Source organism: Nicotiana tomentosiformis, chromosome 4 (assembly GCF_000390325.3).
Source record: "Nicotiana tomentosiformis chromosome 4, ASM39032v3, whole genome shotgun sequence".
Classification (NCBI taxonomy): Eukaryota; Viridiplantae; Streptophyta; class Magnoliopsida; order Solanales; family Solanaceae; genus Nicotiana; species Nicotiana tomentosiformis.
The window spans coordinates 40662124-40685848 of record NC_090815.1 but is presented as its reverse complement, the minus strand read 5'-3'; the positions used below and the strand labels follow the sequence as shown (position 1 = coordinate 40685848).

The window sequence follows — 23725 nt, the reverse complement described above, 5'->3', positions numbered from 1 at the left end:
TTTTTGAAGGAGCGATATAGTGATTTTACATGTCTTTTTATCTTTTTCTTTTCTTATAAAATAATGAACTTTCAATTGTGACTTTGAAGTAACGATAAAGTTATCTTTTGTTAAGGGTTCAAATCATGGAAGCCGTCATTAATGCTTGTATTATGGTAGGTTCTACATATTATACCCCTTGTGGTGCAATCCTTCCTCGGATGCGGATGGTTTTGTGCATTAATCTTTTTTTACGATTTGAATAAAATCTTATCATTAAAAATAAAATAAGATTCTTAAAAATATACTATCATCCTTTTATGATAACTTTTTTTTAAAACAAAGTAACTTTTTGTTTTCTTTTACACAAAATTAGTAATCATATACTACTGTTTAGTACAAAAAATCATGATATAAAATGGCATGGCACCAAAAATAACATGTAGCCCCCCTACCTCACACCGTCATCTAATCTCCACCGTCATTCTTGTTGTGTTGTCTAGACAACTCCATTCCCCCATACCCCTTTTCCCACCTTTTCACTTCTCTCTCCCTCTTTTGCTCTCTACCTCTTTCTTCTTCTTCAAAAAGCTTTGGGACATATATAACATAATTCTTTTCCACGATCTTGCCACCACTATCATGGCCACTTTTGTACTGTTTTCAGTACTTTTCTTGGCCATCACTGGTCATTCAAGTAAGCTTTTCTTTGAGCTTCAAATACTGATCAGATAGTAAAGGGTTCTTTTTTCTTGATCAATACTTCAAGAATTTGGCTTTTTGAGCTGATTTTTCTATTTTATGGCTATCTTGTGTTACTACTGCAGGTGCTATGTTCTGTATTTGTAAAGATGGGGTAAGTGATCAACAACTTCAGAAGAATATAGATTATGCTTGTGGAGCTGGAGCTGATTGTACTCCTATCCTTCAAAATGGTCCTTGCTTTAATCCTAATACTATTAAAGATCACTGTAATTATGCTGTAAATAGCTATTATCAAAAGAAGGGTGGAGCTGGTGCTAGTTGTGACTTTAGTGGAACTGCAACTACGAGCCCAAATCCACCAACTAGTAAGTTATTGTCTTTTTTCACTCATGACCCACATAATATTTTTTAAATTTTAAGCAATCTATTTGATTTACTGATTTTATATTTTTAAATAATCAACAGCCACAGGTTCTGGGTGTGTTTACCAGTCCACTCCTGGGTATGTTCTTTGTTCTCTATACTTGTCGTATGTGACTTAGATCTTGCATTTTTGTCGCCAATTTTAAATGAATCATCTCTTCAAAAAATATTAAATGTCACTTTTGGATTATCTTGAACAACCACCTAAGCTTAGATTAAAATGTCACTACTAGTAAAGTTCTTCTGAAGGAAAAGCTTACTCTGTAACATTTTTTTCTTCTCCTAGCGTCGGTAGACTTTAGAAGTTAAATTTCTACTATTTGCTAAAAATAGTTGCAATTATTGGTATCTAGATTAAGATCCGAATCGGAACTTGATGTATGACTTAATGGTTGCCACCCAAATTGGTGCACTTCTTTTCAAAGTGGTTTCTTTTTTCAAAATAAGATTATTGGTGCCAATTATGCTTTCCCTTACCAAAATTTTCAAATAGGCACTCCTGTCCTGGCTATGTTACCGTATTTTTTTTTATTCTCCTTGGTTGGAATCATTGCTGCTTCCTTCTTTGGTGATTCGAATCTACGACCCCGGGTTGTAGGTGGGGAGTGCTGACCATCCGGGCAATCACAATAATTTTCCTTGAAATGATGGTGAATGGTTTTGTGATTCATCATTATATATGCGCATTCTAGCAGTCTTGATGATGATATGTTGTTCTGTATGTCAATATGGTATTTTGTACATTTCTTCTTTGCCATGATGGAAAAGTAGGTTTCCTGAATTGGTAATCAAGTTTCTTTGCAGCCACAAATCTTATTGCTGATTTGTTGTCTCTACACATTATATTGTGTTTAGTATGCTTTCACAAAAAATACACATTTCGTATTTAGAAATAATTTAAATTTAAATTTTCAAACTATGCCGCATAATAGTGTGTGGCTGATTTCCTGTTTCTTGATGTTATTTTATCAACTTTGTACCAGCAACACTGGTGGAGGTACCACAACTCCAACAATTGCACCACCAGGAACCACAACTCCAACGATCGCCCCACCAGGCACCACAACTCCAACGATCGCACCACCAGGCACCACAACTCCAGGAATCGGCACCGGTGGCACGGGCACGGGCACGGGCACGGGCATAGCGACCACGCCAGGGACAAACAATCCAGTATTTGGGCTTGGACCAAGTGGAAGTGGCATTAGTAACACAGACGGTAATGCAGCTGGACATTTAAAAAACAGTACTATCTTTTTAACCATAGCCCTTTTGGCTATAAGCTTAATATGCTGAAGGGCCTAAAGTGAAAGAAGGTGAAAGGTCGATATTCTGCCACGACGGTTGGGTCGTTAGGCGAAGTTTGATTGCTGAAACTTGGGGAATCTATCTTTCCTTTTGTTTTTTTCTTCTGGTCTTTCTATCTTATTATGGTTGCGTGGAAAAGTTGGAATTGGATTCCCTTTTAAGTGGAGGCCTAGTTGCTGATTATGGGGTAGTAGTTTTAGTAGTGTAGAAGAATCGGATCCCTGTCCCCTTTTTAGAAATTTCCCCTTTGTTGTATATCTATTATAAAGTAAAGGCAGAGGCTGTATTTATTGTTTCAAATTTTTATCAATTAGAACTCTGTATCCCATCCTTATCTCTATCACAGCCACCCAGTGGCGAAACCAGGAAATTCTAACAAGGGTGTTCAAACCTTTGCCAGTGGGCTATGTGAGGGTGTTCAAATTCTATTTTTAATCAATAACAAGTAATATTTTCCGGCGAAGAGACCACCCTTGGAGGAACGTAGCTTCGTCCCTGCAGCCACCATCTCTCTCTTGCTCTAAATGCTTATAGTTGTCAAAATGGCTTGATCTGTGTGGCTGAGTTACCCAACTCACTAGTGGGGCTGGATTAAGATTTTCAAGTCGAATTTAATGGTTAATTATAGTTGTCAAAATGGCTTTATTCTGCCTTCGTTATGGGTATTAATTAGTTTTATTTTGTACTCAAACTATCACATATGTTAATCTATGGTATATTCTAATTTTTGAGATATCTTTGCCTATTCCGTCCTGGCAATCAAACGACCCTTTAGATTATTAAGTTCAAGCTTGCACAAATAGCCGCTTTGAAGGACCGTTATGACAGTTGAAATTTACAAAAGATTTAAATTTTAGCCACTTGGGAATTAAAACTTTAGACTTTAGGCCTCAACTTTCAACTCTAATCCTCTGGGTCTGAAGTTGAGAATTGTCCGAGCCTAATTTCAAACCTTCAGGCTGAAGTTGAATTGGAATTTCAAAGTTTGAGAACTTCAAACTCAAAAGTTTTAGATTTAAACTACAAACTCAAAAGTTTGAAGTTAGGCATAGCAAACTTGTAGTTTTTCGTGTCTGCAGTTAAAATTTTATCGTTGCCCTTCTACCTCTTCACCTTGATTAATTCCTTACTTTCGTATTCTGGTGATTATGAATCAATTTACTTGTACGTTGGAACCACTGCACATCATTAGTTTGAAGAAGAAGAAGAAGAAAGTGCTACAAATAGTAAAAGCTTGGATGAAGATGTAGCTTGGTGCAAATTTTGCACAATTAAGTGCCACAAATAATAGAAGCTTGGAATTGAGAATAGTAGTTAGTGTTAGACAATATGTATTACTGTAATGAATAATAAAATCAGTAAACTTTCTGAAACACAAAACAGAAACAGAAAGTTAGTAGCAACAGAATATCAAAATAAGATCTGAAAATAATTACAGAATAAATCGAGCCCACTGAAATTTTGTGCAGAAGAAGAAGAAGATCTGAAAATTTCGTAAGGAAAGATTCTGGGATCAAGCCATATTTATAGCCATTTTCTGGCACTATTTCTGAAAAGATTTGCAACCTTTTAGAAACAGCTATGGCTGTTGGAACAGGTGGAACATTTCACGTTTGAAATATACCGGGACAAAGGATTTAAAATAATCCGAAAAAAAATCGGACCGGGTCGTGTCGCGGGTCCTGGATTATTCCGGGTTGAATTTTCGTTAATTAATTAAACAATTGAAAGAAATTTTGTCCAAAAAATTTAATCAATCAATCTTTGACCAAATCCGAAGCCGAAGCCGAGCAAGCGAGCGACGGCGACGGCGCGAGGCTTACTTTTTTTCCAACCCGTTTAACACTAGGAGAAGTCTTTTCTCAATATAAACACATTCACTTTTCTTTCCACCACCAATGAGGGACACTTTGCTCTTTCCAAAGAATGGGAGCTCACTTTTCCTCCATTTTCTTCCCTCAATTTTCCATTCACCAATCTTTTAATCCCAACAATCCCCCACATGAATGGGGAATGGCTATAAGACAAAGGAATGCACGGACGAGTGTGTGATTTACATGCAAGGATTAATTGCATCTGGATAAGTAGGTTTCTCTTTGAACTTTCTGTAGTGAACTTATATCGGATATACTCGGTCAATCGGTAGATTTGATATCTTTGAACCGTCGAGCTTTGTTGTATACCTAGACAACATAAGTCACACAATCAACCCTTAACCATCTATGGTTCTCACGGTTGTGTTCGTTTCAGCCATGAACACCGCCTGATTTCATGAGTGCTTAGAGAATGTGCGTTTACTTTCATTCCCCTTGAAGCGTCTTACACTTCACACTCATATAGGTGATTTCTAATCGTGTAATCCTATAGACACACTATCTGAACATTTCCTACCAGACTTAGCAAATCATTAAAAAACTTTAAGCTTTACTGACTCATCAAAAAGTCTTAATGCTTTACCCTGATTTCTGAACATTGTCTTTATCACGAGAATGAGTTGAGTTATTTGACAATGCTGAATCATAACTTTGTTTGATCTCTTTGAACCTAGCTCTTGGGATCTCCAGTCTGCTAGGTAGAGTTAACTTGTCCTAGGCCTTAGCCCCATTCCCTTCGATGATCTTTCAACTGCCTCTCTAGATAGGCCTTTTGTAAGTGGATCCGACACGTTATCTCTTGACTTTACATAGTCAATCATGATAACACAACTATAGAGTAGTTGTCTAACGGTATTGTGTCTTCGTCGAATGTGACGAGATTTTTCGTTATACATAACGCTCCCTGCCCTACCTATTGTCGCTTGACTATCACAATGTATACATATAGGTTCCAAAGGTTTGGGCCAAAATGGATTTTTCAAGAAATTTCGGAGCCATTCAGCTTCTTCACCGGCCTTGTTTAAAGCTATGAATTCAGATTCCATTGTAGAGCGGGTGATGCACGTTTGTTTGGATGATTTCCAAGACACTGCTCCACCCCCAATTGTGAAAACATATCCACTCATAGATTTAACTTCAGATGATCCGGTGATCCAATTTGCATCACTATATCCCTCGATCACGGAGGAATATTTGTTATAATGCAAAGCATAATTTTGGGTATGTTTCAGATACCCCAAAACTCATTTAATTGCCATCCAATGTATTTGATTTGGATTACTTGTAAACCGACTCAGTTTGCTAATAGCACATGCTATATCTGGTAGCGTACAATTTATGATATACATCAAACTTCCCAATACTTTTGCATAGTCCAGTTGTGAGTCACTTTCACCTTTATTCTTTTGAAGTGCATAACTCACGTCAATTGGAGTCTTGGCAATCTTGAAATCCAAATACTTGAACTTGTCAAGTACTTTTTCAATGTAGTGAGACTGTGATAATGATAGGCCTTGTGGAGTCTTGTGAATTCTGATTCTTAAGATCACATCAGCAACTCCTAAGTCTTTTATGTCGAATTTGCTAGCCAACATGCGCTTAGTAGCATTTATATCTGCCATATTTTTGCTTATTATCAACATGTCATCAACATATAAACAAATAATGACTTCATGACCTGGAATGTTTTTAATGTAAACACATTTGTCACACTCGTTGATTTTAAACCCACTTGCCAACATTGTTTGGTCAAATTTGGCATGCCATTGTTTGGGTACTTGTTTAAGTCCATAAAGCGACTTAACTAGTTTGCACACTTTCTTTTCTTTACCCGGAACCACAAAACCCTCAGGTTGTTCCATGTAAATCTCTTCCTCCAATTCTCTATTTAAGAAAGTTGTTTTAACATCCATTTGATGGATTTCAAGACCATACACAGCCGCCAGTGCCACTAACACCCTAATAAATGTTATCCTCGTTACTGGTGAGTAAGTGTAAAAGTAATCAAGTCCTTCCTTTTGTCTATAACCTTTGACAACAAGTCTTGCCTTATATTTGTCAATAGTGCCATCAGCTTTCATTTTCCATTTAAATATCCATTTCGAACCTAAAGACTTATTTCCTGGAGGAAGATCAACCAATTCCCATGTATGGTTATCCAAAATTGATTGAATCTTACTATTGATTGCCTCTTTCCAAAATGCTGAATCAGAAGATGACATAGCTGCTTTGAAAGTTTGAGGCTCATTTTCAAGCAAGAATGTCACAAAATCTGGTCCAAAGGAAGTAGATGTTCTTTGAATTTACTACGCCTTGGATCTTTATTACTTGGAGTATTTTCCTTTGGTTCTTCCCGTGGTCGTTTAGGTCTTTCACTTAACGACTCGCATTTAGCTTTATATGGATATATGCTTTTAATGAATTTAGTATTATCTGATTCAATTACCGTATTAACATGAATTTCGGGATTATCTGATTTATGAACCAAAAACCGACATGCTTTACTGTTTATAGCATATCTAATGAAAATGCAATCCACAGTTTTTGGTTTGATTTTTACCCTTTTGGGTAAAGGTACTTGTACCTTTGCTAAACACCCTCACACTTAGAAATATTTCAAGTTGAGTTTTCTTCCTTTCCATTTTTCTTATGGAATAGATTGCGTTTTGTTGTGGGCTACTCTATTAAGTATTCGATTAGCTGTAAGGATAGCCTCCCCCCACAAACTCTGCGGTAATCTAAAATTTATTAATAAAGAATTCATCATTTTCTTTAATGTCCGTTTTTTCCTTTCCGCAATTCCATTGGATTGAGGTGTGTAGGGGGCCATAGTTTGATGGATAATTCCATATTCCAAGCATATTTCTGCAAACGGAGATTCATATTATCCACCCCTATTAGTTCTAATCATTTTGATCTTTTTATTCAATTGATTCTCCACTTCATTCTTGTATTGCTTAAATGCTTCAATTGCTTCATGCTTACTATTAAGCAAATAAACATAACAATATCGAGTACAATCGTCAATAAAAGTTATAAAATACTTTTTCCCACCTCGAGATGGTGTCGACTTCATATAAAAAATGTCAGTATGAATTAAGTCTAAAGGATTTGAATTCCTTTTAACAGACTTATAAAGATGTTTTACAAACTTAGATCCAACACATATTTGACATTTTAATTTATTACACTCGAATTTAGGCAATACTTCTAAATTGATTAACTTCCGCAAGGTTTTGTAATTGACATGTCCTAAACGAATATGCCATAAATCATTTGACTCTAATAAATAAGAAGAAGCTGAAATTTTATTAATACTGTCAACAACCATTACATTAAGTTTGAAAAGGCCCTCTTTGAGGTAGCCCTTTCCAACAAACATTTCATTCTTGCTTACAATAACTTTGTCAGATACAAATACACATTTGAATCCATTCTTAACAAGTAAAGAAGTTGAAACTAAATTCTTCCTAATATTAGGAACATGTTGAACGTTGTTGAGCGTTAACACCTTGCCGGAAGTCATCTTCAGGAATATCTTCCTATAACCCTCAATCTTGGCTGTTGCAGTATTTCCCATGGAAAGCTCTTCTTCGGGACCAGCAGTAGAGTTAGTCGCAAATGCTTCTTTGACAGCACAAACATGTCGAGTGGATCCAGAGTCAATCCACCACTCCTTCGGATTTCCAACTAGGTTGCATTTCGAATGCATTGCACACAGATCATCGATGTCATCATTCTTCTTCACTATGTTGGCTTGTCCCTTTTTCTTATCCTTTTTTGGGAGACGACAATCATGGGCTTTGTGACCAGCTTTTCCACCATTGTAGCAGTTGCCCTTAAATTTCTTCTTGTTCTGCTCCTTAGTCTGTCCAGAAGACCTCTTCCTCTTCTTACTTTTTGGAGTAGTCTCCTCAACGATATTAGCTCCCATAGTTGTTGAATTTCCACGAGACTTCTTCTCATCTATTTTGTTGTCTTCCTCAATCTTGAGACGAATCACAAGATCTTCCAACTTCATTTCTTTGCCTTGTGCTTAAGATAGATTTTTAAATCTCTCCACGAAGGAGGCACTTTTTCAATCATTGCAGCCACTTGAAATGCTTCATTCACCACCATACCTTCAACAATAAGGTCGTGAAAAATAAGTTGAAGCTCTTGAACTTGGGTACCAATAGTTTTGCTGTCTATCATTTTATAGTCTAGAAACTTGGCAACCACAAACATTTTCAAGCATGCATCTTCAGTCTTGTACTTCTTCTCAAGTGCGTCCCATAATTCTTTCGAAGTTTTCATAGCACTGTAGACATTGTACAAGTCATCCTCCAAAGCACTTAGGATGTAGCCTTTGCAAAGAAAGTCTGCCTGTTTTCACGCATCAACAATCAAAAACTTCTCATTGTCCGGCATGTCGGCGGCAGGCACTGGAGAGTCTTCATTGAAGAACTTCTACATACCGATGTAACGACCTGGCCAGTCATTTTGATAGTATAAGCCCCAATCCCCTATTTACTACTTCCCATGTATCATTTTATGCTTACGTGACTTGCTGGGAGGATTTATTTTTGGTTTTGGAGTGAAATGGGACACTTAGTCCCTAAAATGGAAGCTTAAGTTCTAAGAATTTGACTGTAGTTGGAACTGTGTGAAGATGACTCCGGAATGGAGTTTTGTCGGTTCTGTTAGCTCTGTTGGGTGATTTTTGACTTAGGAGCGTGTCCGGATTGTGAATATGAGGTCTGTAGCTGAATTAGGCTTGAAATGGCGAAAGTTGAATTTTTAGGAAGTTTGACCGAAAGTGGACTTTTTGATATCGGGGTCGGATTCGGATTCCGGAAGTTAGAGTAGGTCCATAATGTCAAATATGACTTGTATGCACATTTTGAGGTCAATCGAACGTGAATTGATAGATTTAGGCATCGGTTGTAGAAGTGTGAAGTTTCAAGTTATTAAGTTTGAATTGGAGTGCAATTCATATTTTTAGCGTTGTTTGATGTGATTAGAAGGCTCGACTAAGTTTGTATGATGTTTTAGACTTGTTTGTATGTTTGGTTTAGGTCCTGGGGGCCTCGGGTGGATTCCGGGTGGTTAACGGACTAGATTTGGACTTGTTGGAATTATAGAAAATCTGGGGCATCAGTTGCTGGTTTTCTTCATCGCGTTTGCGAGAGAGGTCTCGCGTTCGCGTAAGGTATCTGGGAGGACAGTTGGGTTTTGTTCTTCGCATTCGCAATGTGGTTTCTGCGTTCGCAAAGCTTTGGAGCATTGAGCCTACATGTTCGCGATAGGGACCTCGCGTTCACGTAGAGGAACGGGCATGGGGGGTCCCAAGCATTTAGCCTACGCGTTCGCGATGAGGTTCCCGTATTCGCGAAGGGTTAGACCGTGTGATCTTCCGCGTTCGCGATTACTCCATCGCATACGCGAAGGAGGTTTTGGACTGAAGGAATTTTTATACTTCGCGAACGCGAGGAGGCTTCCGCGTTCGCGAAGAAGGATTTCACTGGGCATATATAAACATTTCAAATCGAGGGTTTTGCCATTTTTATCAAAACTTGGGATAGAGAGCTCAGATTTGGATGAGATTTTGAGAGATTTTCAGAGATATCAATTGGGTAATGATTCTTCACTTGTTTTTAGTTATATCCCACTAATCTATCATTAATTTCACCTTCTAATTTAAGATTGGAGTTGAGAAATTTGGAAAACAATGGGAAAAGTTCTTCAACCGAATTTTTGGGGTTTTGATTGAGATTTGGTATCGGATTTGAATAATTTTGGTATGGGTAGACTCGTAATTGAATAGGGGTTTATATTTTGTGACTTTTACTCAATTCTGAGACGTGGTCCCGGATCGACGTGTTGGGGCAATTTTCGAAATTCTTGTTAAAGTCTTGATTTCATTAATTAGATTAGTTTATTATAGTTTTATTTATAGTATGTGATTGTTTTTGGCTAGATTTGGACCATTCGGAGTCGGAAAGTCGAGGAAAAGGCATTCTTGATGAATGATTAAGCTTGGCTCGAGGTAAGTGGCTTGCCTAACCTTTATGTGGGGGAAATCCCCTTAGGATTTGGTACTGTTGGGATACTTCTGTGATATGCGAGTGTCGTGTACGCGAGGTGATGAGTGCGTACACGGGCCAAATATTATAAAACCTGGGTTTTACTGAACAGTAACCTGTTACATCTTAATTGAGTTATACCAGCATGTGTAGTTATCATGTTTAGCCTAATATAGCATGTCTACGTGTCTTAATTGCTTATTTGAAACCTGTTCAGCATGTTTAGTTGATTTTCTGCTTTTCCTTAACTTGTATTTAGTCTTAAACTGTAGGATTTCTTGTTGTAATTGTTGTTGTCCATCGATTTTGAGCTGTGTGTTTACTTTTGGGACTACGAGGCAGTACCTTGGGAGATCCCCTATCGCATATGTACTTTTGGGACTATAAGTTGGTACCTCGGGAGATCCCCCTGCATATTTACTTTTGGGACTACAAGGTGGTACCTCGGGAGATCCCCTGTTGAGCATTTACTTTTGGGACTACGAGGCGGTACCTCGGGAGATCCCACGTTGAGCATTTACTTTTGGGACTACGAGACGGTATCTCGGGAGTGCCCCTGTTGTTTATCCCTATGTGTTGTGCTGTTATCTTTCTATAGTTTCTCCTCGTTAAATTTCCGGTCTCTTATTACATTGCTATATCTTCTTCCTTAAATTATTATATAATAGTAGGGCCTTGACTTGACCTCATTACTACTCTACCGAGGTTAGGCTTGGCACTTTCTGGATACCATTATGGTGTACTCATACTACTCTTCTGCACATGTTTTGTGTGTAGACCCAAGTACCTCCTACCAGCACCGCTATTAGCTAAGTGTACTTGTTATTGCTACAGAGACTTCAAGGTATATTTGCCAGCGTCCGCAGACCTCGGAGTCCCCCTTTATTCCCTTAGACTCTAATTTATATAGACACCTAGCTTTCTCTTAGAAGCTTGTGACTTGTGACTACCAGGTCTTTGGTAATTGTTTATACTCGAGTGTTGGTTTACTTGTACATGTCGCACGACATTTTTCAGTTATATAGTTATCTATTGAAGTTTAGTGGTTGATTCTGCTTTTATTTCAATTATTCCACAATTGTTAGGCTTACCTAGTCGTAGAGACTAGGTGCTGTCACGACATCTTATGGAGGGAGATTTGGGTTGTGACAAGTTTGTATCGGAGCTTTAGGTTCATTAGTGTTATGAGTTACAAACAGGTTTAGTAGAGTCTCGTGGATCGGTACGGAGACGTCTGTACTTATCTTCGGGAGGCTATGGAACTGTTAGAAAAAAATCAGTTCCTTGATTCCTTGTCATGTGAAATTGTTGACTTCGCAATTCTAAACTTCTGTCTTCTATTCTCTCATAGATGGTGAGGACGCGAATAGCCAGATCAGATGACCAGGCACCTGCGCCCCCTGCTAGAGCCGTGAGAGGCCGGGGCCGGGGTAGAGGCCGAGGACGTCCACGTGGTGTAGCCAGAGCACCCACACGAGCTGATACAGAGGAGCCACCAGCAGCCCCAGTTGGAGCATAGGCACCGGAGATGCCTATTACTACACCAGCTCTTCAGGAGACCCTGGCATAGTTCCTGATCATATTTGGTACTCTAGCTCAGGCAGGGTTAATTCCACTTGCTCCTGCCACATCTCAGGTTGGGGGAGGAGTGCAGACTCCCGCCACCCATACCCAGAGCAGCGGGTTCAGGTCGACCAGGTTCCAAAGATCATACCGATGCAGCCGGTAGCTCCAGTTCAGCCCGAGGTTAGGGCAGCAGTTTCTGAGGAGGAGAAGCTCAGGCTTGAGAGGTACAAGAAGTACCACCCTCCTAGTTTCAATGGCTTGGCGTCAGAGGATGCCTAGGGTTTTCTTGAGGAGTGTCACAGTATCCTCCGTACCATGGGTGTAGCAGAGTCTAGTGGGGTTTCTTTCACTACGTTCCAACTTAGAGGAGCGGCCTATTAGTGGTCGCGTGCTTATGAGTTGGGTAGTCCGGCTGAGGCAGCTTCACTCATAAGGTTCCATGACTGTGTCAGAGTATGTAGTTTACTTCAGTGATTTGGCTAGACATGCACCAGCCTTGGTTGCTACAGTTCGAGAGAGGGTGCGTCGATTTATCGAGGGGCTCAACCTCAGTATCAGACTTAGCATGGCTTGAGAGTTGGAGATGGATATTGCTTACCAGTAGGTTGTGCGTATTGCTAGGAGATTGGAGGGCATACTGACTCGGGAGACAGAAGAGACAGAGGCCAAAAGGTCTCGAGAGTCTGGCACTTATAGTGGTACTCGTGCCCCATCGGCATCTCATCATGGTAGGGGCTATGTGATTCTCCCTGTTCATTCAGCACATCCAGCCACTAGTGGTATTCCGGCCACTCCGGCCCGAGCCAGTCGTAGCAGTCATGCCCTCCGAGAGCTTGTTTTGAGTGTGGCGACACTCTCCATATGGTGAGGGATTGCCCCAGGCTTAGGAGGGGTAAACCTCCACAGACTACTCAGGCACCGCGTGCTCCATCGGGTCCCCAAGCTATGATTACAACACCAGCTACCAACCCACCTGCTCAGCCAACTCGAGGTGGAGGTCGGGCAGGTAGAGGTCGCCCTAGAGGGGGAGGCCAGGCCAGATACTATGCCCTTCCTGCTCGTACAGAAGCAGTTGTATCCGACTCTATCATTACATGTATTGTTTCGGTCGGGCAGGTAGAGGTCGCCCTAGAGGGGGAGGCCAGACTAGATACTATGCCCTTCCTGCTCGTACAGAGGCAGTTATATCTGACTTTATCATTACATGTATTGTTCCGGTCTGTCATAAAGATGCGTCAGTCTTATTTGATCCAGGCTCTACTTATTCCTATGTATCATCTTATTTTGCTCCATATTTGGGCATATCCCGTGATTCTTTGAGTTCTCTTATTTATGTATCTACACCTATGGGTGATTCCATTGTTGTTGCTCAGTATGGTAGACTTTGATATTATTTTGGGCATAGACTGGTTTTCGCCCTATTATGCTATTCTTGATTGTCACGCCAAGACCATGACGCTGGCTATGCCAGGATTACCATGGTTAGAGTGGAGAGGTACCTTAGATTATACTCCCAGCAAAGTTATTTCATTTCTTCAACCTCAACGAATGGTTGAGAAGGGGTGTGACGCGTATCTAGCTTATATGAGAGATGTCAGTATTGATACCCCTACAGTTGAATTCGTTCCAGTAGTGAGGGATTATCCCGATGTATTTCCAGCTAATCTTTCGGGCATTCCACCTAACAGGGATATCGACTTTGGTATTGATTTGTTACCGGGCACTCAACCCATCTCTATTCCTCCATATCGTATGGCTCCTCCTGAGTTGAAGGAGTAGTTATAGGAGTTGCTTGATAAGGGCTTCATTCGGCCCAATGTGTCACATTGGGGTGCTCCGGTCTTGTTTGTGAAGAAGAAGGATAGTTCTATGCTTATGTGCATTGATTATAGCCAGTTGAATAAAGTTACAGTGAAGAACATATATCCATTGCCTCATATTGATGACCTATTTGATCAGTTAAAGGGTGCCAGAGTATTTTCCAAGATTGATTTGTGTTTAGGCTATCATCAGTTGAAGATTCGGGAGCCAGATATCCCGAAGATCGCTTTCAGGACTCGGTATGGTCACTACGAGTTCCTTGTGATGTCATTTGGGCTGACCAACGGCCCAGCAACATTCATGCACTTGATGCACAGTGTATTTTGGCCCTACCTTGACTCATTCATCATTGTATTTATTGACGATATTCTGGTGTACTCCCAGAGTCGGGAGGATCATGAGCAACACCTGAGGACTGTGCTTCTGATCTTGAGGGAAAAGAAGATATATGCAAAATTCTCAAAGTGTGAGTTCTGTCTAGATCCAGTGGCAATTTTGGGTCACGTAATGTCGAGTGAAGGGATCAAGGTGGATCCAAAGAAGGTTGAAGCAGTGCAGAGTTGGCCCAGACCGTCCTCAGCTACGGAGATCCGGAGTTTTCTTGGTTTGACGGGGTACTCCGTCAATTTGTAGAGGGTTTCTCATCTATTGCAGCACCTATAACTAGGTTAACCCAGAAGGGTTCTCCGTTCAGGTGGACAGAGGAGTGTGAGGAGAGCTTTCAAAAGCTCAAGACAACTTTGACTATAGCCCCAGTATTGGTATTGCCTACAGGTTTGGGGTCTTATACTGTATATTGTGATGCATCGCGGATTGGCCTCGGCACGATGTTGATGCAGTACGGTAGGGTCATTGCCTACATGTCTAGACAGCTGAAGGTGCATGAGAAGAACTATCATGTCCACGACTTTTAGTTAGCAGCTATTGTTCATGCCTTGAAGATTTGGCAACACTATTTGTACGGTGTCCCTTGTGAGATCTACACTGATCATCGGAGTCTACAACATCTGTTCAAATAGAAGAATCTTAACTTGCGTCAGCGGAGGTGGTTAGAGCTACTTAAGGATTATGATATCACTATTCTATACCATCCCGTTAAGGCCAATATGGTGGCCGATGCCTTGAGTCACCGGGCGGAGAGTTTGGGGAGCCTAGCATATCTATCAGCAGTAGAGAGGCCATTGGCTTTGGATGTTCAGGATTTGGCGAACCAATTTGTTAGATTGGATGTTTCTGAGCTGAGTCGAGTTTTGGATTGTGTGGTTTCTCAGTCTTCTCTTTATGATCGTATCAGGGAGCGTCAGTATGATGACCCCCATTTGCTTGTCCATAAGGACACGGTTCAGCACGGTGATGCTAAGGAGGTCACTATTGGAGATGATGGTGCATTGAGGATGCATGGAAGGCTATGTGTGCCCAATGTAGATGGTTTGCGTGAGTTGATTCTCCAGGAGGCTCACAGTTCGCGGTACTCCATTCATCCGGGTGCTGCGAAGATGTATCAGGACTTGAGGCAGCATTATTGGTGGAGGAGAATGAAGACGGACATAGTAGAGTATGTATCTCGATGTCTAAATTGCCAGCAGGTGAAGTATGAGCATCAGCGGCCAAGTGGTTTGCTTCAGAAGCTAGAGATTCCGGAGTGGAAATGGGAGCGGATCACTATGGATTTCGTTGTTGGGCTTCCACGGACTCAAAGGAAGTTTGATGTTGTTTGGGTGATTGTGGATAGGTTGACCAAGTCGGCTCATTTGATTCCAGTGATGACTACTTATTCTTCCGAGCAGCTGGCTCGAGTTTATATCCGCGAGATTATCAGGCTTCACGGCGTGCCGGTATCTATCATCTCTGACCGGGGTACGCAGTTTATATCGCGGTTCTGGAGAGCCGTAAAATATGACTTGGGTATTCGGTTTGAGTTGAGCATATCATTTTACCCTCAGACGGACGGGCAGTCCGAGTGCACTATTCAGATACTGGAGGATATGCTCTAGGCATGTGTGATGGAGTTTGGGGGTTTTTGGGATCGATTCTTGCCACTTGCGAAGTTTGCCTACAACAACAGTTATCAGTTGAGCATTCAGATGGCACCGTATGAGGCTCTATATGGTAGGCGGTGTCAGTCTCCAGTGGGTTGGTTCGAGCCGGGCGAGGCTAGGCTATTGGGTATAAACTTGGTTCAGGATGCTTTAGAGAAGGTTAAAGTGATTCAGGATCGACTTCGCACAGCCCAGTCCAGGCAGAAAATGTATGCGAATTGGAATGTTTGCGATGTTGCATTCATGGTTGGAGAGCGGGTCTTGGTCTAGGTTTCGCCCATGAAGGGTGTCATGGGGTTCGGGAAGAAGGGTAAGCTGAGCCCAAGGTTTATTGGCCCGTTCGAGGTGTTGCGGCGAGTTGGGGAGGTTGCTTATGAGCTTGCCTTGCCTCCCAGTCTAGCAGGAGTTCATCCAGTATTCTATGTTTTTATGCTCCGGAAGTATCACGCCGATCCGTCTCATGTGCTAGATTTCAGCCCAGTCCAGTTGGACAAGGATCTAACTTATGTTGAGGAGCCAGTGGCTATTTTGGACAGGCAGGTTCGAAAGTTGAGGTCAAAGAACATTGCTTAAGTGAAGGTTCAGTCGAGGGGTCAGCCGATCGAGGAGGCGACTTTAGAGACCTAGCATGATATGCACAACCGTTATCCTCATCTTTTCACCACTTCAGGTATGTCTCTATGCTCGTTCGAGGATGAACGATTGTTTTAAGAGGGGGAGGATGTAACGACCCGGCCGGTCATTTTGAGAGTATTATCCCCAATCCCCTATTTACTTCTTCTCCTGTATTATTTTATGCTTACGTGACTTGCCGGGAGGATTTGTTTTTGGTTTTGGAGTGAAATGGGATACTTAGTCCCTAAAATGGAAGCTTAAGTTCTAGGAATTTGACCGTAGTTAGAACTATGTGAAGACGACTACGGAATAGAGTTTCATCAGTTCCGTTAGCTCCGTTGGGTGATTTTGGACTTAGGAGCATGTCCGGATAGTGAATTGTAGGTTTGTACCTGAATTAGGCTTGAAATGGCGAAAGTTGAATTTTTGGGAAGTTTGACCGGAAGTGAACTTTTTGATATCGGGGTAAGATTCCAATTCTGGAAGTTGGAGTAGGTCCATAATGTCGAATATGACTTGTGTACAGAATTTGAGGTCAATCGGACGTGAATTGTTAGGTTTCGGCATCGGTTGTAGAAGTGTGTAGTTTCACGTTCATTAAGTTTGAATTGGAGTGCGATTTGTATTTTTAGTATTGTTTGATGTGATTCGAAGGCTCGACTAAGTTCGTATGATATTTTAGGACTTGTTGGTATATTTGGTTGAGGTCCCGGGGGCCTCGGATGAATTTCGGGTGGTTAACGGACTAGATTTGGACTTGTTGGAATTGCAGAAAATCTGGTGCATCAGTTGGTGGTTTCTTTCATCACGTTCGTGAGAGAGGTCTCGCGTTCGCGTAAGGAATCTGGGAGGCCAGCTGGGTTTTGTTCTTCGCATTCGCGATGTGTTTCCCGCGTTCGCGAAGCTTTGGAGCATTGAGCCTATGCGTTCGCGTAGAGGAACGGGCGGGGGAAGGGGGAGGGGGAGGGGTCACATGCATTTAGCCTACGCGTTCGCGATGAGGTTCCCACGTTCACGAAGGGTCAGACTATGTGAGCTTCTGCGTTCGCGATTGGGCCATCGCATTTGCGAAGGAGGTTTTGGACTGAAGGAATTTTTATGCTTCGCGAACGCGAGGAGGCTTCCGCGTTCGCGAAGAAGGATTTCACTAGCTAGATATAAACATTTCAAATCAAGGGTTTTGCCATTTGTATCAAAACTTGAGATACAGAGCTCGTATTTGGACGAGAGTTTGAGGGATTTTCAGAGGCATCGATTGGGTAATGATTCTTCACTTAATTTTGGTTATATTCCACTAATCTATCATTAATTTCACCTTCTAATTTAAGATTGGAGCTGAGAAATTTGGGAAAAAATGGGAAAAGTTCTTCAACCGAATTTTTGGGGTTTGATTGAGATTTTAGTATCGGATTTGAATAATTTTGGTATCGGTGGACTCGTGGTTGAATGGGGGTTCATAATTTTTGACTTTTACACGATTCTGAGATAGGGGCTCGGGTCGACCTTTTGGGGCGATTTTGGAAATTCTTGTTAAAGTCTTGATTTCATTAATTAGATTAGTTTATTATAGTTGTATTTATAGTATGTGATTGTTTTTGGCTAGATTTGGGCCATTCGGAGTCGGAAAGTCGAGGAAAAGGCATTCTTGTTGATTGATTGAGTTTGGCTCGAGGTAAGTGGCTTGCCTAACCTTGTGTGGGGGAAATCCCCTTAGGATTTGGTACTGTTGTGATACTTCTGTGATATGTGAGTGTTGTGTACGCGAGGTGACGAGTGCGTATACGAGCTAATTGGTATAAAACCCATTTTTTACTAAGAAGTAACCTGTTACATCTTAATTGAGTTATACCAGCATGTGTAGTTATCCTGTTTAGCCTAATATCGCATGTCTACGTATATTAATTGCTTATTTGAAACCTGTTCAGCACGTTTAGTTGATTTCCTGCTTTTCCTTGACTTGTATTTAGTCTTAAACTATAGGATTTCTTGCTGTAATTGTTGTTGTCCATCTATTTCGAGGTGTGTATTTACTTTTGGGACTACAAGGCGGTACCTCGGGAGATCCCCTGTCGCATATTTACTTTTGGGACTACGAGGCGATACCTGGGGAGATCCCCTAGCATATTTACTTTTGGGACTACGAGGCGGTATCTCGGGAGATCCCCTGTTGAGCATTTACTTTTGGGACTACGAGGCGATACCTCGGGAGATCCCCTATTGAGCATTTACTTTTGGGACTACGAGACGGTATCTCGGGAGTGCCCTTGTTGTTTATCCCTATGTGCTGTACTGTTATCTTTCTATAGTTTCTCCTCGTTAAATTTCCAATCTCTTATTACATTGCTATATCTTCTGCCTTAAATTATTATATACCAGTAGGGCCCTGACTTGACCTCATCACTACTCTACCGAGGTTAGGCTTGGCACTTATTGGATACCATTGTGGTGTACTCATGCTACTCTTCTGCACATATTTTGTGTGCAGACCCAGGTACCTTCTACCAGCCCCGCTGTTAGCTGAGTGTACTTGTTGCTGCTATAGAGACTTCAAGGTATATCTTCTAGCGTCCGCAGACCTCAGAGTCCCCCTTTATTTCCTCCTATGTTGTTTTCTTTTCTATATTTTCCTTAGACTCTGATGTATAGAGACACCTAGCTTTCTCTTAGAAGCTTGTGACTTGTGACTACCGGGTCTTTGGGAATTGTTTATACTCGAGTGTTGGTTTACTTGTACATGCCAAGCGGTATTTTTCAGTTATATAGTTATCTGCTGAAGTTTAGTGGTTGATTCTGCTTTTATTTCAATTATTCCATAATTGTTAGGCTTACCTAGTCATAGAGACTAGTTGCTGCCACGACATCTTACGGAGGGAGATTTAGGTCATGACAACCAAGCGTGGTAAGCCAGAAAAATACCCTTTGCTGCCATCCTTTGAAGTTGTCTCCAAAAAATTTCCCCGGTTTCTCGACCGGTGGCACAACAGTTCAGCTTGACGAGGCTATCGTCATTTTCGCAACAGTCAGAAAAGGATTTCCATTATCAATTGCCATTTCTCACTGTCAATAACAGAAGAGTTCAATTAATGGTAAAAAATAGAACAATAAACAGTACTGTAATTAATGATAAATAGTACGTCTAATAAATAAAAACTGAAATTTTTATATATTGTTTCACATAAAACGATGAAGTTTTTATATCTTCAAATCAGAATAGAAAAATTCAGAAAGAGTAAAAAACCATACATGTTTTAATCTCCAAAAACAGAATACAGATTATAATATAAAAACTAATTTCCTTAAGATTGTTAGACTATCTGTATTACTATAATGAATAATAAAACCAGTAAACTTTCTGAAACCGAAAACAGAAACAGAAACAGAAACAGAAAGTTAGCAGCAACAGAATGTCGAAATAAGATCTGAAAATAATTTCGGAATAAATCGATCGCATTGAATGCACAGTGTGTACTTAAGAAAATTATTCCCCTCAAGTACCCGAGGTGCTAGAATATTATCCTCCCAGGATAGAACGATTTAACTCACCAGTGTATTGGTGCCAAAAACGCTGATGAACTGCGAACCACTCAATGGTTATAAAACACACTGGAAAATTTTATGCAGAAGAAGAAGAAGAAGATCAGAAAATTTCGTAAGGAAAGATTCTTGGATCAAGCCATATTTATAGCCATTTTCTGGCACTGTTTCTTAAAAGGGCGGGTCCTGGGTTATTCCAGGTTGAATATTAGTTAATTAATTAAATTAATTAATTAAATAATTAAAAGAAATTTTGTCCAAAAAGATTAATCAATCAATCTTAATCCGAATCCGACCGAAACCGAGCGAGCAACGACGGCGGCGCGAGACTTACTTTCTTTCCAACCCATTTAACACCAAGAGAAATGCTTTCTCAATATAAGCACATTCACTTTTTTTTCTACCACCAATGAGGGACACTTTGCACTTTCCAAAGCAAAAGGGAGCTCACTTTCTCTCCACTTTCTTCCCTCCATTTCTCATTCACCAATCTTTTAATCCCAACAGTTAGTAGTAGTTTGCGCTCTTGTTCAAGCGTTGGTATGAGCTAATCAAGCGCTGGATTGAAATATGCCTTTTCGCTAAAATTTAAATCTATATCTATACTATAATAAAAGTGGGAAGCCCTTAAGTCAAAAGTTAAATTACCTTTTTACCCTTTTAAAAATCTAATTACCCTACTTATTTTAATCTATACTATTTTATAAAATAAAAAACAAATTTAACCATTTATTTAACAATATATTAACAATAATATTTATAATTTATAATGAAGAAAGTTATCGGATTTAACGTGTCCTTCTAAATATTAGTTGTGTTCATTCTGAATAGTCACTAACTATTCCTAACAACCGTTGGATGCCTTTCAAGATTAAAACAAAGCCCTCACTATAAAAGCCTTTATATAGCCGCCAATAATGATCATCCATAAGAAGTAAAAGAGCAGTTCAGCATTGCATCAATTGGGGATATAATTTTCATCTATTTGTATCGCATGAAAATTTTGTATCCTAAAGTCTAAAGATGGTTTCATAACAAGTTAACAACGCCTTATTTATATTCTTGTACAATTTCATACTTTTAGATTATCTTTTAACATGTCTATAACAATGTAAGGATAGTAGTATTCCAATTACTTAAAGTCTTCGTTATTGTGTAAGCACACAAATATACGGAGAGATTTGGAAAAAATACGGATGCATTTGGGTAATATGAAACGATGGTTAAAAAAGAAGAGAAAGGTGGTGGATGTGGCAGTTATAGAATTTAGTATGCAATCGATTATGATGACAAATGGCGACGAATAAAATTTGAATGCAGACTACCCCCATTTACATTTTTTTGGGGGACAGTTCGTGCAAGGCCATTGAATACAATTTCATCTCATATTCGCCTCAAGCAATTGTAACACCCCTTTTCTATCCGCAAAATGATATTATGTGAATTGAAGGGTTTTTCAATTAAAGTGATAAAATTGAGTAGGAATTATTTTATTTACAGAGTTACCATTTGGAATTGATTTTGTTGGCGTTCCAAGTCACCTTTTATTTGAATCCCTAGTCAAAGGAAAATTTGACTCTATTATTATTGGTCTGTGAAAATAAAATCCGAGCAAGGAATTCTATTAACCGGGGAGAAGGTATAAGACATTCCCCGAGTCCCGTGGTTCTAGCACAATCGCTTTTATTGACTAAACATTGGCTTGAATTATTTTTGGATAAAGTGTATATTATTTGCCTTAAGTTACTATTGTCTAGTACCGCTTAATAATTAATAATTTTGGCCTAGGAGCGTGCAAGCACACAAGGTCCTTATTTGATTATATGTACTAAAACAAAGAACGTATCGATAAACATGGTTTAAATACAATTAATATTGAAGGAGTCAAGGAGAGGAGGTACACACATGACCATTTTATTATTAAAATTAACCAAGGATCATGTAAGAACACATGATCAATATTTGAAATTATTAAGAAAGAAAATTATTAAGTTATTTTAATAATAATTTAAAAAGAACTAATTGTTTTTAAAACTACTTCAATAAATTAGGATGTAAGAACTTAGTCAACTTTTGTTTTTAAAGGAATTGGACCACTGACCTATGTCACTAACGTTGGGTCTAGTAGAAACTAAACTTTCAGCCAACCTACTACCCGATCCTTTTTTATCTATTTTGTATTTTTATTGAATAGAGCAAAATACTACAAGCAATTAAAGAAAAAATATAAATAAAGTAAGACAAAATTAATGTATAATATTCCTTTTAATTCCAAATAAATGACCCCATGACTCAAATAAAATGATTAACTCTTAGAAACATAAACTCTATTCACCTTGACCAAATAACAATGATTTTCAATTTTAAATACCATGAAAAACATGATATCTAAAGCTCAATATTTTAATTCTTTAAACCTTCTTGACAGTGAGCAAATTACTAATATAAGTTAATTCCATAACTCAATACCTATGATCTTAACAAACTAATAAATACTATATCATGGAGAGCTAATCTTTACCAACTCTAAACCTCTTTACAAACTCCAAACAATAAGCTTGAAAAAATAACTCCATGTAATCTTTAATATTACTAAAGTTTTCTAATCCAGGTATCAAGAGTAATACTTCCAATGAGAGTCGGACAAAGCTCAATGATGAACCTAATAGGCATTCAAAATAATTCTATGGCTACGTTCCTATCCAAACAGTGGCAAATGAAACTTCAGAACTTAAACTTCACACAAAGATGGAATCGTTTAAGGTTTTGCATACACAATCTACTTATTAAACATAAAGGCCATCAAAAGTTTAACAAAGAAATCCTCAACTCAATAATAGATAAATAAAGTTATCGAAAATAATCACAAGACCTTCTACACATCTATTATTGACACATGAAAGCAAACAAATTCATAAGCCGACATTCTGATGGATTCGAACACTTGAACATTTATTCCAGTCAACTTGAGGGATATTTAAAGCAGTCTGGACAGAATATTTTCAAAAGCTCAAAATACACTGAAGAACTCAAATTGCTTCACTTGCATTAATTATTGATCAAGGATCTCAGTACATTAAAGGAATTACCTGGATAGCAGAAAAAATGCCAGCAATGGATGAACTAAAAATCAGCAGCAGTGACAACAACAAACAGCAAAGGGACAGCAACAAACAACAGAAAAAGAACCAGATAAACAACCCGAATAGACCTCGAAGCTCAACAAACTTTCAAAGAAGGAAAACCCAAAAAAAACTAAACTTCAAGGACCTTTATTCTTTTTAGTATTTTAGTTCAGAAAACTCAATTAAAAAAAGCTCTCAAACTCTTTGTTGTTTTTGTGCTCAAAGTCTCTCTCATGTATATTGTGTGTAAAGATCCTTCAGAATGTGTAAGATCGAGTGTGTGTGCCTTTTTCAGTGAGTAAGGATCCCTATTCTAAGTGTAAGAGAGTCTCTTTTATAGGAGAAAAGCAGCCCTTTCAATAGGCAAATAAAGTCAGATTTTTGGACAGATTTTTATTCACCAAAAATCTGTCCAAAAAACTAATTTTGTGTGCTAAACACTGTTCAAAGTCTGTCCCAAAAGTGAAAGGACAACCTGAAAATTTACTGTAACAGAAGCAAGGAGAAATTTTTTTATTTCAACCACCCTACTAGTAAAAGTAAGCTACTATTACCCCATTTTGTGATAAAATAAACTAAACTTCAGATTTTAATCATCAACAACAAACTACTTGCTCTACACAAATAAAACTTGGACAACTATGAACTGACAAAGCATAGACGAGACTAAA

At 39.4% G+C, this 23725-nt stretch overlaps 1 protein-coding gene across 1 annotated transcript; it reads left to right on the top strand.

Annotated features, from left to right (window-relative positions):
• Positions 1-416: 416 nt before the first annotated feature.
• Positions 417-2741, top strand: LOC104093167 (PLASMODESMATA CALLOSE-BINDING PROTEIN 3-like). Its single transcript, XM_009598884.4, has 4 exons — positions 417-676; positions 807-1049; positions 1150-1186; positions 2091-2741. The coding sequence occupies exons 1-4, from the start codon at positions 622-624 to the stop codon at positions 2401-2403; spliced, it is 648 nt and encodes a 215-aa protein (XP_009597179.1). The 5' UTR covers positions 417-621; the 3' UTR covers positions 2404-2741.
• Positions 2742-23725: the final 20984 nt, after the last annotated feature.